Below are 14503 nucleotides of genomic sequence, written 5' to 3' on the forward strand. Positions count from 1 at the left end.
GTAGTTTGGGGCAGTTACCAAATCTAAATCCAGATGTTGATAGCCATAAACTGTAGGGAGTCTGGGAGCAAAACAGGTGTCTCTGAAGCTAGGGTAATGGAGGGCCCTGGGCATGGGATGAAGTGGCCTTGTTCCCTGTGGATCTGGGGTTATAAATAGCAGGAAGAGATGGGACCATTGTTGGGGTCAAGTTGGACAATGGGAGAGAGTAGGAAGGGAGCAGTGCTGCTTAAAATAATAGCATGGTGGTGATTATTCTAAGACTATGAAGAATGCAATAACTCTGCAGCCACACCTATTCATTTGGTTTTAAATTAGATTGTAAACTCTTGGGAAGATGGATGGATCATGTCCCTCACTGTGTTTGTATAGTGCCTGGCAGAATGGGGTCGCAATCCTAAGTGGAACTTTCGAGTGCGACTGAAATCAAATAATAAATCATTTTGATGCATCACCCTACTGAAGGTGGGGTAGTCCAGTTTGGAGCTTTAAACCTTTGTAAGAAATCTTACTGCGATGACAAAAACCAAAACTCAGAATATAAACTCTGAGTGCAGCTTGGGTTCTTTTGTGGTAGTTTGATTAAAATAATTTGTTACAGAAAGAATAAATAGAATTGAACCCCCCCGCACCGCATCTAGCAACTTCTCCCTGGATTGTGTTGCTTTTCTTTGTACCGCTTTTTGCAAAAAATCTGCACCATTTTGGGACCTGTCCTTTCTCACAGAGTTGCTCCTCGTGCTGATTCCTACAAAAGCAGCTCTAGACAGGTAAATGACCTCAATAGCGTTAAGGTAGAATAACTTACCAAATGCATGGAATGGGTGCAGCTAGGTCTGCTAGCCCGAGATCACTGCTCAGGCCCTAGGTAGAGTGCAAGTTGTATGCAATTGGGTACATATTGGGTGTCTGGGTGTGGTGGGTCCCTGAGGTGAGCCCCCTGGCCTGTGCTGGGTCTCTTGGCTGGGTGTAGCGGGGGGGGCTGGCTGTGGTGGGTCCTCTGGCGGGCTGTGGGGTGGTCCCCGGGCTGGGTATGGCGGGGGGGGGCTGGGGTGAGCGCCCCCCCCGGGCTGGGTGTGGCGGGGGGGGCCGGGTGAGCCCCCCCGGGCTGGGTGTGGCGGGGGGGCCGGGGTGAGCCCCCCCGGGACAGGTGTGGCGGGGGGGCCCGGGGTGAGCCCCCCTCGGGCTGGGTGTGGCGGGGGGGATTCTGGGCCGAGCGCCCCCCCCGGGCTGGGTGTGGCGGCGGGGGGCCGGGGTGAGCCCCCCCGGGACAGGTGTGGCGGGGGGGCCCGGGGTGAGCCCCCCTCGGGCTGGGTGTGGCGGGGGGGATTCTGGGCCGAGCGCCCCCCCCGGGCTGGGCGCCGGCTCTCGCGGCCTGACGGCAGTTCCGGGAGGCGGCTCGGGCCCGGCGCCGCGCAGGCTGCGAGCGGGGCCGGGCGGCCTCGGGCTTTAAGAGCCGGCGGCGCCCGGCGCCTCCCCCGTGTTGACAGCGGCGGGCGCTGCTGCGCGAGGCAGGTCGGCGGCGCGGGCTCCGCGCTCGGCTCCCGGCCCGGCCCGGCCCGGCCCGGCATGGCCGTCATGGAGAAGCCGCGGGCTGGCAAGGTGCTGCTGGACGACACGGTGCCGCTGACAGCCGGGATCGAGGCGAGCCAGAGCCTGCACTCGCACACGGTGAGCGCCGGGCCGGGCGGGGGAGCCGGGGGGGTGTGTGCGCCCGTGTCGGGGGGGGCCGGGGTGTGTGTGTGTGTGTGTGTGTGTGTCGGGGGGGCCGGGTTGTGTGTGTGTGTGTGTGTGTGTGTCGGAGGGGGGGCCGGGTAGTGTGTGTGTGTGTGTGTGTGTGTGTGTCGGAGGGGGGGCCGGGTAGAGTGTGTGTGTGTGTGTGTGGGTGTGTGTCGGAGGGGGGGCCGGGTAGAGTGTGTGTGTGTGTGTGTGTGTGTCGGAGGGGGGCCGGGTAGAGTGTGTGTGTGTGTGTGTCGGGGGGGGGGGGGGCCGGGTTGTGTGTGTGTGTGTGTGTCGGGGGGGCCGGGTAGTGTGTGTGTGTGTGTGTGTGTGTCGGAGGGGGGGGCCGGGTAGTGTGTGTTGTGTGTGTGTCGGAGGGGGGGCCGGGTAGTGTGTGTGTGTGTGTGTGTGTGTGTGTGTCGGAGGGGGGGCCGGGTAGTGTGTGTGTGTGTGTGTGTGTGTGTCGGAGGGGGGCCGGGTAGTGTGTGTGTGTGTGTGTGTGGTCGGAGGGGGGGCCGGGTAGTGTGTGTGTGTGTGTGTGTGTGTGTGTCGGAGGGGGGGCCGGGTAGTGTGTGTGTGTGTGTGTGTGTGTGTGTGTCGGAGGGGGGGCCGGGTAGTGTGTGTGTGTGTGTGTGTGTGTCGGGGGGGGGCCGGGTAGTGTGTGTGTGTGGGTGTGTGTGTGTGTCGGGGGGGGCCGGGTAGTGTGTGTGTGTGTGTGTGTGTGTGTCGGGGGGGCCGGGTAGTGTGTGTGTGTGTGTGTGTGTGTGTGTGTCGGGGGGGCCGGGTTGTGTGTGTGTGTGTGTGTGTGTGTGTCGGGGGGGCCGGGTGTGTGTGTGTGGTGTGTGTGTGTGTGTGTCGGGGGGGCCGGGGTGTGTGGGCGTGTGTGTGTGTGTGTGTGTCGGGGGGGGGCCGGGTAGTGTGTGTGTGTGTGTGTGTGTGTGTGTGTGGGGGGGGCCGGGTAGTGTGTGTGTGTGTGTGTGGTGTGTCGGAGGGGGGGCCGGGTAGTGTGTGTGTGTGTGTGTGTGTGTGTCGGGGGGGCCGGGTAGTGTGTGTGTGTGGTGTGTGTGTGTCGGAGGGGGGGCCGGGTAGTGTGTGTGTGTGTGTGTGTGTGTCGGAGGGGGGGGCCGGGTAGTGTGTGTGTGTGTGTGTGTGTGTCGGAGGGGGGGCCGGGTAGTGTGTGTGTGTGTGTGTGTGTGTCGGAGGGGGGGCCGGGTAGTGTGTGTGTGTGTGTGTGTGTGTGTGTCGTAGGGGGGGCCGGGTAGTGTGTGTGTGTGTGTGTGTGTGTGTCGGAGGGGGGGCCGGGTAGTGTGTGTGTGTGTGTGTGTGTGTCGGAGGGGGGGCCGGGTAGGTGTGGTGTGTGTGTGTGTGTGTGTGTCGGAGGGGGGGCCGGGTAGTGTGTGTGTGTGTGTGTGTGTGTGTGTGTCGGGGGGGCCGGGTAGTGTGTGTGTGTGTGTGTGTGTGTCGGGGGGCCGGGTAGTGTGTGTGTGTGTGTGTGTGTGTCGGGGGGGCCGGTAGTGTGTGTGTGTGTGTGTGTGTGTGTGTGTGTGTCGGGGGGGCCGGGTTGTGTGTGTTGTGTGTGTGTGTGTGTCGGGGGGGCCGGGTTGTGTGTGTGTGTGTGTGTGTGTGTGTGTGTCGGGGGGGCCGGGGTGTGTGGCGTGTGTGTGTGTGTGTGTCGGGGGGGCCGGGTAGTGTGTGTGTGTGTGTGTGTGTGTGTTGTGTGTGTGTGTCGGGGGGGCCGGGTAGTGTGTGTGTCGGGGGGGGCCGGGTAGTGTGTGTGTGTGTGTGTGTGTGTGTGTGTGTGTGTGGGGGGGGGCGGGTAGTGTGTGTGTGTGTGTCGGGGGGGCCGGGTAGTGTGTGTGTGTGTGTGTGTGTGTGTGTGTGTGTGTGTCGGGGGGGCCGGGTAGTGTGTGTGGTGTGTTGTGGTGTGTGTCGGGGGGGGCCGGGTAGTGTGTGTGTGTGTGTGTGTGTGTCGGGGGGCGGGTGTGTGTGTGTGTGTGTGTGTCGGGGGGGCCGGGTAGTGTGTGTGTGTGTGTGTGTGTGTCGGGGGGGCGGGTAGTGTGTGTGTGTGTGTGTCGGGGGGGCCGGGTAGTGTGTGTGTGTGTGTGTGTGTGGTGTGGGGGGGGCGGGTAGTGTGTGTGTGTGTGTGTGTGTGTGTGTGTGTGTGTGTGTGTGTGTGTGTGTGTCGGGGGGGCCGGGTAGTGTGTGTGTGTGTGTGTTTGTGGGTCGGGGGGCGGGTAGTGTGTGTGTGTGTGTGTGTGTGTGTGTCGGGGGGGCCGGGTAGTGTGTGTGTGTGTGTGTGTGTGTGTGTGTGTGTGTGTCGGGGGGACCGGGTAGTGTGTGTGTGTGTGTGTGTCGGGTGGGGGGGGGTAGTGGTGTGTGTGTCGGGGGGACCGGGTAGTGTGTGTGTGTGTGTGTCGGGGGGGGGGCCGGGTAGTGTGTGTGTGTGTGTGTCGGGGGGGCCGGGTGTGTGTGTGTGTGTGTGTCGGGGGGGCCGGGTAGAGTGTGTGTGTGTGTGTCGGGGGGGCCGGGTAGAGTGTGTGTGTGTGTCGGGGGGGCCGGGTAGAGTGTGTGTGTGTGTCGGGGGGGCCGGGTAGAGTGTGTGTGTGTGTGTGTGTGTGTGTCGGAGGGGGGGCCGGGTAGTGTGTGTGTGTGTGTGTGTGTGTGTGTCGGAGGGGGGGCCGGGTAGAGTGTGTGTGTGTGTGTGTGGTCGGAGGGGGGGCCGGGGTAGAGTGTTGTGTGGTGTGTGTGTCGGCGGGGGGGGCCGGGTAGAGTGTGTGTGTGTGGTGTTGTGTGTCGGAGGGGGGGCCGGGTAGTGGGTGTGTGTGTGTTGTCGGGGGGGGCCGGTAGTGTGTGTGTGTGTGTGTGTGTCGAGGGGGGGCCGGGTAGTGTGTTGTGTTTGTGTCGGAGGGGGGGCCCGGGTAGTGTGTGTGTGTGTGGGGTGGGGGGGGCCGGGTATGTGTGTGTTGTGGTGTGTGTGTGTCGGGGGGGCCGGGTAGTGTGTGTGTGTGTGTGTGTGTGTCGGGGGGGCCGGGTAGTGTGTGTGTGTGTGTGTGTGTCGGAGGGGGGGCCGGGTAGTGTGTGTGTGTGTGTGTGTGTGTGTGTCAGGGGGGCCGGGTAGTGTGTGTGTGTGTGTGTGTGTGTGTGTGTGTGTGTCGGGGGGGCCGGGTAGTGTGTGTGTGTGTGTGTGTGTGTGTGGTGTGTCGGGGGGGCCGGGTAGTGTGTGTGTGTGTGTGTGTGTGTGTCGGGGGGCCGGGTAGTGTGGTGTGTGTGTGTGTGTGTGTGTGTGTGTGTGTGTGTGTGTCGGGGGGCCGGGTAGTGTGTGTGTGTGTGTGTGTGTGTGTGTCGGGGGGGGCCGGGTAGTGTGTGTGTGTGTGTGTGTGTGTGTGTCGGGGGGGCCGGGTAGTGTGTGTGTGTGTGTGTGTGTGTGTGTGTGTGTGTGTGTGTCGGGGGGGGCCGGGTAGTGTGTGTGTGTGTGTGTGTGTCGGGGGGGCCGGGTAGTAGTGTGTGTGTGTGTGTGTGTCGGGGGGGCCGGGTAGTGTGTGTGTGTGTGTGTGTCGGGGGGGCCGGGTAGAGTGTGTGTGTGTGTCGGGGGGGGCCGGGTAGTGTGTGTGTGTGGGTGTGTGTGTGTCGGAGGGGGGGCCGGGTAGAGTGTGTGTGTGTGTGTGTGTGTGTCGGAGGGGGGGCCGGGTAGTGTGTGTGTGTGGTGTGTGTCGGGGGGGCCGGGTAGTGTGTGTGTGTGTGTGTGTGTGTGTGTGGGGGGCCGGGTAGTGTGTGTGTGTGTGTGTGTGTGTCGGGGGGGCCGGGTAGTGTGTGTGTGTGTGTCGGGGGGGGGCCGGGTAGTGTGTGTGTGTGGTGTGTCGGGGGGGCCGGGTAGTGTGTGTGTGTGTGTGTGTCGGGGGGGCCGGGTAGTGTGTGTGTGTGTGTGGTGTGGGCTGTGTGTGTCGGGGGGGCCGGGTAGTGTGTGTGTGTGTGTGTGTGTGTCGGGGGAGGAGCCGGGGTGTGTGTGTGGGTGTGTGTGTCGGGGGAGGAGCCAGGGGGTGGGTTGTGTGTGTTTGTGTTGGGGGGGGGAGCCGGGAGGGTGGGTGCGTGTCAGGGTGTGTCTGTGTGTGTGTGTGTGTGTGTGTGTCGGGAGGGGAGCCGGGGTGTGTGTGTGTGTGTCGGGGGAGGAGCCAGGGGGTGGGTTGTGTGTGTTTGTGTCGGGGGGGGAGCCGGGAGGGGGGTGTGTGTGTGTGTGTGTGTCGGGGGAGGGGAGCCAGGGATGTGTGTGTCGGGGGAGGGGAGCCGGGGTGTGTGGGGTGTGTGTGTCGGGGGAGGAGCCGGGGTGTGTGGGGTGTGTGTGTCGGGGGAGGGGAGCCGGGGTGTGTGTGTGTGTTTGTGTCGGGGGGGGGAGCCGGGAGGGTGGGTGTCAGGGTGTGTGTGTGTGTGTCGAGGGAGCCGGGGTGTGTGTGTCAGGGGGGCAGGGAGCCGGGGTGTGTGGGGGAGCCCTGCGGAGGGGTGAGTTTGAGACCCGGGGTATTGGGGTTGGGTGGGGAGAAGCCCCAGGGCAGCTCACTGTGTTGCTCTGATGTCTCCGTAGCTGGGTTTTGTCTCCTGGGTTTATACAGTGATCCCAGTGCTGTGCAGCCCCGTCCCTTCCTCTCCGCTCCATGGACTGGCTCTGTGCCGTGTGCCGTAACTGTACTTCTTGTTCCTGTTGGTTACCTGTATTGTGCTGGTCAATAAAGTCACAATGTAAATGCACCCTCTTCTTTGGGCTTGCACACACTACCATTTGCGCCAGCGCAACCGGGGTCACTTCGGTGTGAATAAGCCACCCCCCTGAGCAATGTAAGTTGCAACGACTTAAACACCGGTGTGAACAGCAAACTCGCAGACACAGCTACTGCCTCTCACTGAGGTGGTTTTGTTATGGCGATGAGAGAGCTTTGTCCCATTGGCACATCTTCCCCAGATCCACTCCAGTGTCACAGCTGCACCAATGTAGCTGTGCCACTGTCGCACTTCTAGTATAGATTAGCCCTTACCCAGACCATCTCCCACTGTGTCTGCACAGTTATGCCTGCTTACCCTAGCGCCAAAGTAAGATTTTAACATTTCTTTGCTTACGTTAGCCTGGCAGATCCATCTCAGCGATGGGAGTGGAGCTGGAGTCTAATGCAAGTGACAACATATGGTTCAATTCTGCCCACACTTCCATCTGCGCAACTCCAGTGAAGACAATGAGGCCGCGCAGGTGTAATTGAGGGCAGAATGCAAAAAGAAAAGGAGGACTTGTGGCACCTTAGAGACTAACAAATTTATTTGAGCATAAGCTTTTGTGAGCTACATTGGATCCGATGAAGTGAGCAGTAGCTCATGAAAGCTTATGCTCAAATAAATTTGTTAGTCTCTAAGGTGCCACAAGTCCTCCTTTCCTTTTTGCGAATACAGACTAACACGGCTGCTACTCTGAAACCTGAGGGCAGAACATAGCACTCAGATTATGACAAGGGGTGATCATGATGCTTAGCCAAATAGAACCCAGTTTGACTTTCAGCTGCCAGGCTCATTTTCCTGTGACGTATTTACACCTGACACCATTTTCTTAAAAACTGAGCAGACTTTGTCTGGGGTCACTGATACCCAAGAACAACGGAATTCCATAATGCTATTTTTATAGGCCCTTTCTTGGAGTATAACTGCACTTTTAAAAATTGTGTTTACCATGGTATTATCAAGCAGTACCATGGTACAGAATCAGAGAAAAGGAGACCTGTATGTTATCATGTTTCAGAGCTTTACCCACTTAGCAGGAAATGGGGATGTAAGAGATAAGGCCAGGTGTACTTCCACAGCAGCGGGTGCATTGGTACGAGACTTTGTTTTGAACATTAAGGAGTGTGTCTTTCAGCCTTACTCATTGTTTAGAGGCAAGCATATCATGACAGCAGGCTTCTGACTTATTCCTTGTGTCTGGTGAATGTTGTAACATGAATGACCATAGAGGTAGATAGTGCTCTATTTTTAGTTAATAAGCATGCTATGCCATCAAAATTGTAAGAGTACAAATAATTTGTGCTTCTGCAATGCTTTCTGTTTGAGGATCTCAGATTGGTAGTTTAATGAACTAACTTTTGTAAAAGAATCTCCCTCTGAACACAGGATTCTAAAACTGAGGAATCTTTTAGAAGGCATCAGTGAGTTTAGAAGTCGTGACTAGTGGTTTACAAGCCCAGGGCTCTAAGTTCTGAGCCGAGGTCAAACTTGCATTGTAACCAAAGCTATGTTAGGTATACTTTCTGACAAACCCTTTACCTTTTACCTGTGTCTTAATAAACTGAGATGTGTAAGAGTGTTTAGTTGCATGAGTGATTACCGTATATAATTTGTTTCCCTGTGCTACCAAGCCAGATTCTGGTTTCATTGTGAGTGTTCCCCCCCCCCCCCCCATTTAACTGTTTTCAACACCATTTATTACAATCCCTTACAAGTACAAAGATAACAATAGCTTTTTGTGTCTTTTGGTTTGTGGTTTTTTTTGGTCGATTCTCTAGCAGGAATTGACTTAAAAAAAAAAACCCACAAAGAGTTCTGTTGTACAGAAAGCACTTAAAGCAGTTTTCTATCCAAATACTCTGTGTGATGTGACTTCCATGTGTGGGATTTCAGCAGCAAGTATTGTGAACCTTTGATCATTTGTCTTTGTACTTCCATGTGGTTAATTCACATTGAGGAAGATTCTAATAGTAATTAATTCTGCTCTTCACCAGAAATGCACAAAAAGATCAGAATGCAGTACCACTGTGCTTTTGATTTAAAAGCCGTTTCAGGTGCATGTATTTCCAATAGCTTTTATGGCAGAAGCTCTGTCGTTAAGAATTAAAATAAAATGGTCTTGAGGTGTGCATAGCACAGATAGTTTACATAGAGGCAGCGTGGGGTAATGGTTAAAACAAAATACCAGGCGCCACAGCAGTCTGGATTTCCTATTTGATGTAAAGCTACTACCCTGTCATCTCGCATATCTGACCTTATCCCCTCATTTCTGAGCTGGGAAACTGGGTGAGAGCAGGAAGTAATTGATGTATAGTGCATCTGAATTGAACTTCTATGGGGAAAATAAATTACAGTAACATCCCAAGTGTAGCGCTAGGATTCCCTTCAAGAAGAGGCACTTGCCAAGACATCTTGGGGGAGGAATCATTTCATTTTACTGTATTCCTGACATAATGAAGACGCAGGGTGGTGGTGATGTTTTATTAATAGGAAGACTAAATGAAAATACTGAATGAAATAGGAAGACTAATGAAAACCCCTTCAGGCTTTCAAAGGAAAGGCCCCAAAAGGAAGAAATCCTGGCTATAAATGTGTTTATCTCATACAAATACATGGAGAGCAGAAGCTTCATAAATTAGCATTGCCCTATAGCAGATAGGAAAAGGGGGCTACAAATGAACTTGTTCATTTGCCAGTGATATATTCTATCCATAATTTCAGGGGATGTGGCCATGTTAAATAATATTAACAGTTAAAATCCTTATCTGTGATATTGATGGCATCTAAGATTATTAAAGCAGAAAATGTGAAAAATCAGTTTTTTGTTTTTGTTTGTTTTTAAATCTTGCCTCTGTGTTGGTTTGAACAATGAAAATAGATTGTTTCCTCTTTTGAATCTGAAACTACTAGGTCGCCTAGTGCTATGTTGTAATAGTTGGTCTGCAAACCCTGCGGGGATTGCTTAAAAACTTTCCATTGGATTTATCAAATGAAACACTCTCTTCCATAGCTCTTACAAACCAAGATCCGAGTCCAGATTTGATTTAATGTTGTACTTTCATATGACATCCAGGCTAGGAATACTCTGTAAAGTTGTTATAGGCTCTAGAAATAGTCAGAGTTTTGAATAAACCAGTGACTACAAGATAAAGGTGATGAATTGCAGGGAAAAATCTCTAAACATGGTAAAATACGAAATTCAAGACAAAAATTAGTGATGGGGATACTTAAAATGGATTCTTCTAGTGGATTAGCCTGCTTCTGTTAAATTAGGTCAAATACAACAGTTTGGATATTATGACATTAAAATATTGGGGAAATATAAATTTAATGGCATTGAATAAAATCCTACATTTGGCAGCAGACGGATTCCTATTTCTTGTAGATGAGGAGGAAACTTCAGCATGAATAACCTACTACATATGTTTGAATTAGTCAGAAACCGAAGAAGGAATGAAATTGGTATTTGAAATATCGGACAAAAGTTTGCAGTTCATGGTAATAAATGTAACTCTTTCACTTGACAGAGAACACACACAAACATCTTAAACTTGTACCAAGTGTGTCGTCTGTCAAAAAAAATGGCTATAAAATCACTATAAAAATTACTCACTCAGCAGACTGGCTCACCGTGTATCATAGGATCTTTTGAGTAGATACAGTTCAATGTCAGTTAACACTGTGGAGCCAGTACATATATAGGGTTCTGTTCAGCTTCATGCTGCAGCAACAAAATTGTCAGCTGACTTTTTTGATTTTTGAATCTTTATTGCTAGTGAAGACTGAGGAGACAGCCCCTGTATCTCAAACAAAAACAAACCAAAAAAGAGCTTGTTTCCACCCCTCCCAAGTTTCTACACTGAAACGAAATCACAGTACATCTATATGTAAATTGTTTAGCTTGTGGACTGATAGCACTTGATCTGGAAGTCACTAAGTAAGAATATATATGGAACACCATGATCTAATTTTAGAGAGCTCTTTTTCTGATTAAACACAATGTAAAGATTCTGGGATTTTTTTTAGCATGTATAATTGGACATAGCTAATTCCATGTCTCAATATTTACCATGTACATATGCTTTAATTTTGAACATCATATCAATTATATTTCATATACATTTCAGTGGCACTTCATATAACCCTCCGGGTATAAGGCCTGATTCTGCAACTGGATTTGATTTCATTGGGGCTTTTTAAATTCTATTCTGTATAGGTTCTTATACCACTCTCATCACTGTAGTATCTGAGTCTCTTCTAGTAGTGCATTAACCAGTGTGACTAACCTGTCACATAGCTTCCTGTGAGCATAGTGGTCCAGTTGCAAGATCTGCTCTTAGCAAGTCAGACAGTACCTGTGTACCAAGAATGGATCTCAGTTCTATAGCAGGCAAAAATCTTCCTTTCTTTAATTTCCTTTCAGCTGGAGCAGAATGGTGTCCAATGTGTTTTAAGGTAAAATACTTGTAAAAGAGGCCTAATAACAAGATACCATGTTCTGATAGCGGAGGCCTTTTCAGCAGAAAGGCTTTAATGTGTTTCAGCTATTTAGATGTTGAGCGTTTTTACGTGTCCATCTGTAGATGAGAACTTGTTTCTGTAATTTGCTTTTTAAGCCTTAAATGGAAAACTAGTCTCTTTCATGATATTCTCTGCAGATCCCTGCTGCAGTAGTTGCATGCCTGGACCTGCGAGCTGCAGAACTATTTAAAGTAGTAAAACCATTAGGGGGTGTGCATGCATGTCCTCTCTGGAATAAATTCTTTCCGTGCTTGGTGTATTGTACGTTGAAATTACAACAGTGAAGTGGAATTTGCCATTCCATTAGTCTGCTGCCTTAAGGTAGCCTAGAAGCTAAAAGCTGAGATAATTCCTCAAAATATATTTTGAAAGCTTTTCTTTGATTAACAATTAATGGGAACACTGTTTTTAAAGATATAATCATCCCTTTAGTTCATTTTAATGATTCAGATTTTTTTAATCTCTCTCTCTAGATCTTATGTAGTACAAATCAGACTACATTTTTCTAAAGCTATAACTTTAGGAAGGAGAGAATCTTGGTTGTTTAGAAACTGTTGTAGATCCTTGTGCCATTAATTTGGAATGAATTCAGCCTCTTTTCAAGCATTTTCCTTTGCTTTGAAACACACAATGGAATCGGCATTAAAGGTGACCATTAACTAAAAAAAACTAAGTTGTGTGTGTTTTGAAGAAAACCTCAAACACAGTCCAATGTAGTTTTGTAAAATACAGTCATAGCTTAAAAGACAAGATATCTTACTGTTGAACACACAACTTATTTTAGTGATATCAGCATGAAGGTTTCTAATAGCACTGCTAATTATTATTATTGTTATTATTGGTATTACTATAGCACCCAAAGGTCCCAGTGAGGATGGCAGCCAAATTATGTTGGCTGCTGTACACTCAAAGGAAGAGTCCCTGACCTGAGAGCCTACAGTGTACTTGGACTGTAACTGTTGTATACAGTCTCCAGGATCAATTCTGCAAAGTGCTGAGTTTGTCCCTATGCCACTGAAGTCTGTAGGAGTCCAAGGCATCTTGCCAGATTCTGTATGATCCTGTTCTAAGCACATCCTTTACAGATGTCCTCTAATAAAATTCAAAACACTTTGCATTAAGGCAAGAGAACTAGCCTGTTTGGGAAGAGGGACAGCACCTTTTCTCTGCTCTCTCCAAAGTGGTTTCCTTGTTCAGTGAATTTCAACATGCGTCTCTAATTTTCTTCTGCTGTGGTCTTATTTTTATACATTATGGAATGGTGTGTACATTATAATAATAAAGATACAGCTGACGTGAGCTGCATTGTTTACACTGCAGGTAGGCATCAGTTTGTGCCAGCAATATCTTAGATGAGGTGGTTTTAATAATCGGACTTTGCCCCTTATTAAAGGAGGACCCACGGGTCTAAGCAGCTCTCATCATTACACTGCTACTTTCCATACTGGAAGATTTTTCAAATAAGCATTTAAAAGGGGCTTTTAGAACCCTTTATTAAAAATAGTTTCAATGCATCCGATGAAGTGAGCTGTAGCTCACGAAAGCTTATGCTCAAATAAATTTGTTAGTCTCTAAGGTGCCACAAGTCCTCCTTTTCTTTTTGCGAATACAGACTGACACGGCTGCTACTCTGAAACCTCTCAATCCAGTGTTCTTCAACTAGTATTTTGGTGATGGTTCTTGCTTAATTAGGTTTCCAGTTTCGAGCATTAAAAAGCTGGAAGCTAGAAAAGCTTTTTTCCTCTGATAAGCTTTTGACATGAACTGAAGATGACCCCGGATTTCCTTAGTTTTGTCAGCTTTTCAAACCTCCTTGGTATTAAACAGATGAGGAGCGAGGAACCTGTGAAGCAGCCTACCTTTTTTTGAGTCAGAAGTTACTTAATAGTGAGTTTCATTGTGGAATATTTCTGTCTGACCCAGTGGAGTCAGTGGATTGTGGGAGAGCTGATTGCAGTGGAAGAGGAGGCCTGATGATTAAAAAAGTAGCTGAAGGGGACAAGGGCTGTGTAAGAGATTCTGATCAAAAAATCACAATTCTATCTTCTAAGGAATTTTACTGTGGCGATGGGGATAGCATGTTGGAAGGGGATAAGGCCTCTATGGATGAGCTGTGCTGTTTGGTATTTTATTCGAAAGACAGTATTGTATTGAAAGCAATTTTATATTTTCCCAAGCAGTAATCAAATGGAAGCTATGCCTCCATTCTGCCTGCCTGAGAGCATTCTAGTAGTACAACGAGAAGGTCAGTCCCTGTGTAAACAGTGAGCAGTCGGGGAGATCGGCAATAACTCCACTTCCTTTAAAATACTAGTAACGATGAATGACCAAACATCATGAATCATCTTTCCCTTATATTCTTTCAGAGAAACAGCTAATGTTCCTTAGAGACTTGCTGAATAAGCGGTTACTACTTTTCCTGTCTGTGTATATATAAGCAGTCTCTTCCCACTTCCTAAGGTACAGATTAGAATCAGGAAATGGAAAAACGCAACTGTTAGCTGTGAATTAGGCATTTCAAGTGTCTGCTTAATTAATCTCTGTAACACTGGTGTAAATCAGGGTTAACTTTGTTGCCTTTCATTGTACCTGGGTTGGGGATCAGGGCTCTTCTTTGGCTTTGGGGAAAGATAACTGTAATATAATTGGGTATATAATAAGAGGAATGAATGGTGTGGAAATCATCCCTATGCTGATTTATGTGGAGAGATACTGCTTGAATAGAATTCACCCATGTGTTTTGCCATGTGGGAGATTTGGGTTTCTCTAGTTATAAGAAGGGATGAGCAAAATCAGGAGATGGGGATGCACAAAGAAATATAGGTAAATACACTTTATTGTGGGATACTTTTGAAAACATTTTCAAAGGCCCTATTTCAAGAGGCATGGTGTAAAGATGACTATGGAAATGAAGGGAAAGACTGAAAAGAATTAAGTCCAGGAATTAAGGAATGTAAGATGAATGGGTAAAAATCAACAATAATTAAAATATACATGCATATATTTTGTCTGTAAGCAATGAACATGAGCTATGCATTGGAAATGAAACACTGCATCAGGAGTAATAGAAGTGTGCCAGTTATTCAAGCATATTACGCTGTGTTTAACCCCTTCATCCACTCACTTAAGCTTTCCATATTAATTTTTGCATTCAGCAGCAATGAGTGGTAGTAAAGTTGGGAATGATGAGCTGGAGTTTGTTCAGCTATGAAGGTGTCTGTAATTCCAGCAGATGTCTTAAAAGTTAGATCTTTGAGGAACAGATTTTTCTCCAACTTTTACTGGCTGAGATAACAGGAGGATACGTATTCACTATTGTCTCTCATTAAAGTAAATGAAAGTGCTTAAATGTTTCAGAAACCTGTACACTCTTAAATTTTATTTCATCTTTCAGTGTGTTCTAGAGATGGGTCTGAATGAGACTCCTGATCAAAACACTTCCCAGCTGGGAGGTTCTAAATTTAAATCAGAAATGGTGAAAATTCTGAGCTTTTCCAAATTTCATAGT

General features: G+C 49.5%; 1 protein-coding gene across 1 annotated transcript in view; it reads left to right on the forward strand.

Moving 5' to 3' along the window:
* The first annotated feature begins 1463 nt into the window (after nucleotides 1–1463).
* The window catches only part of PXK (PX domain containing serine/threonine kinase like), a 56825-nt gene continuing 43785 nt past the window's right edge, over nucleotides 1464–14503 (forward strand). Inside the window, 1 exon segment of the mRNA XM_043517936.1 lies at nucleotides 1464–1671. Coding sequence (XP_043373871.1) covers nucleotides 1570–1671 — 102 coding nt within the window. The 5' untranslated portion in view covers nucleotides 1464–1569.

This window comes from Dermochelys coriacea, chromosome 7 (assembly GCF_009764565.3).
Source record: "Dermochelys coriacea isolate rDerCor1 chromosome 7, rDerCor1.pri.v4, whole genome shotgun sequence".
In the NCBI taxonomy this organism is placed as follows: domain Eukaryota; kingdom Metazoa; phylum Chordata; order Testudines; family Dermochelyidae; genus Dermochelys; species Dermochelys coriacea.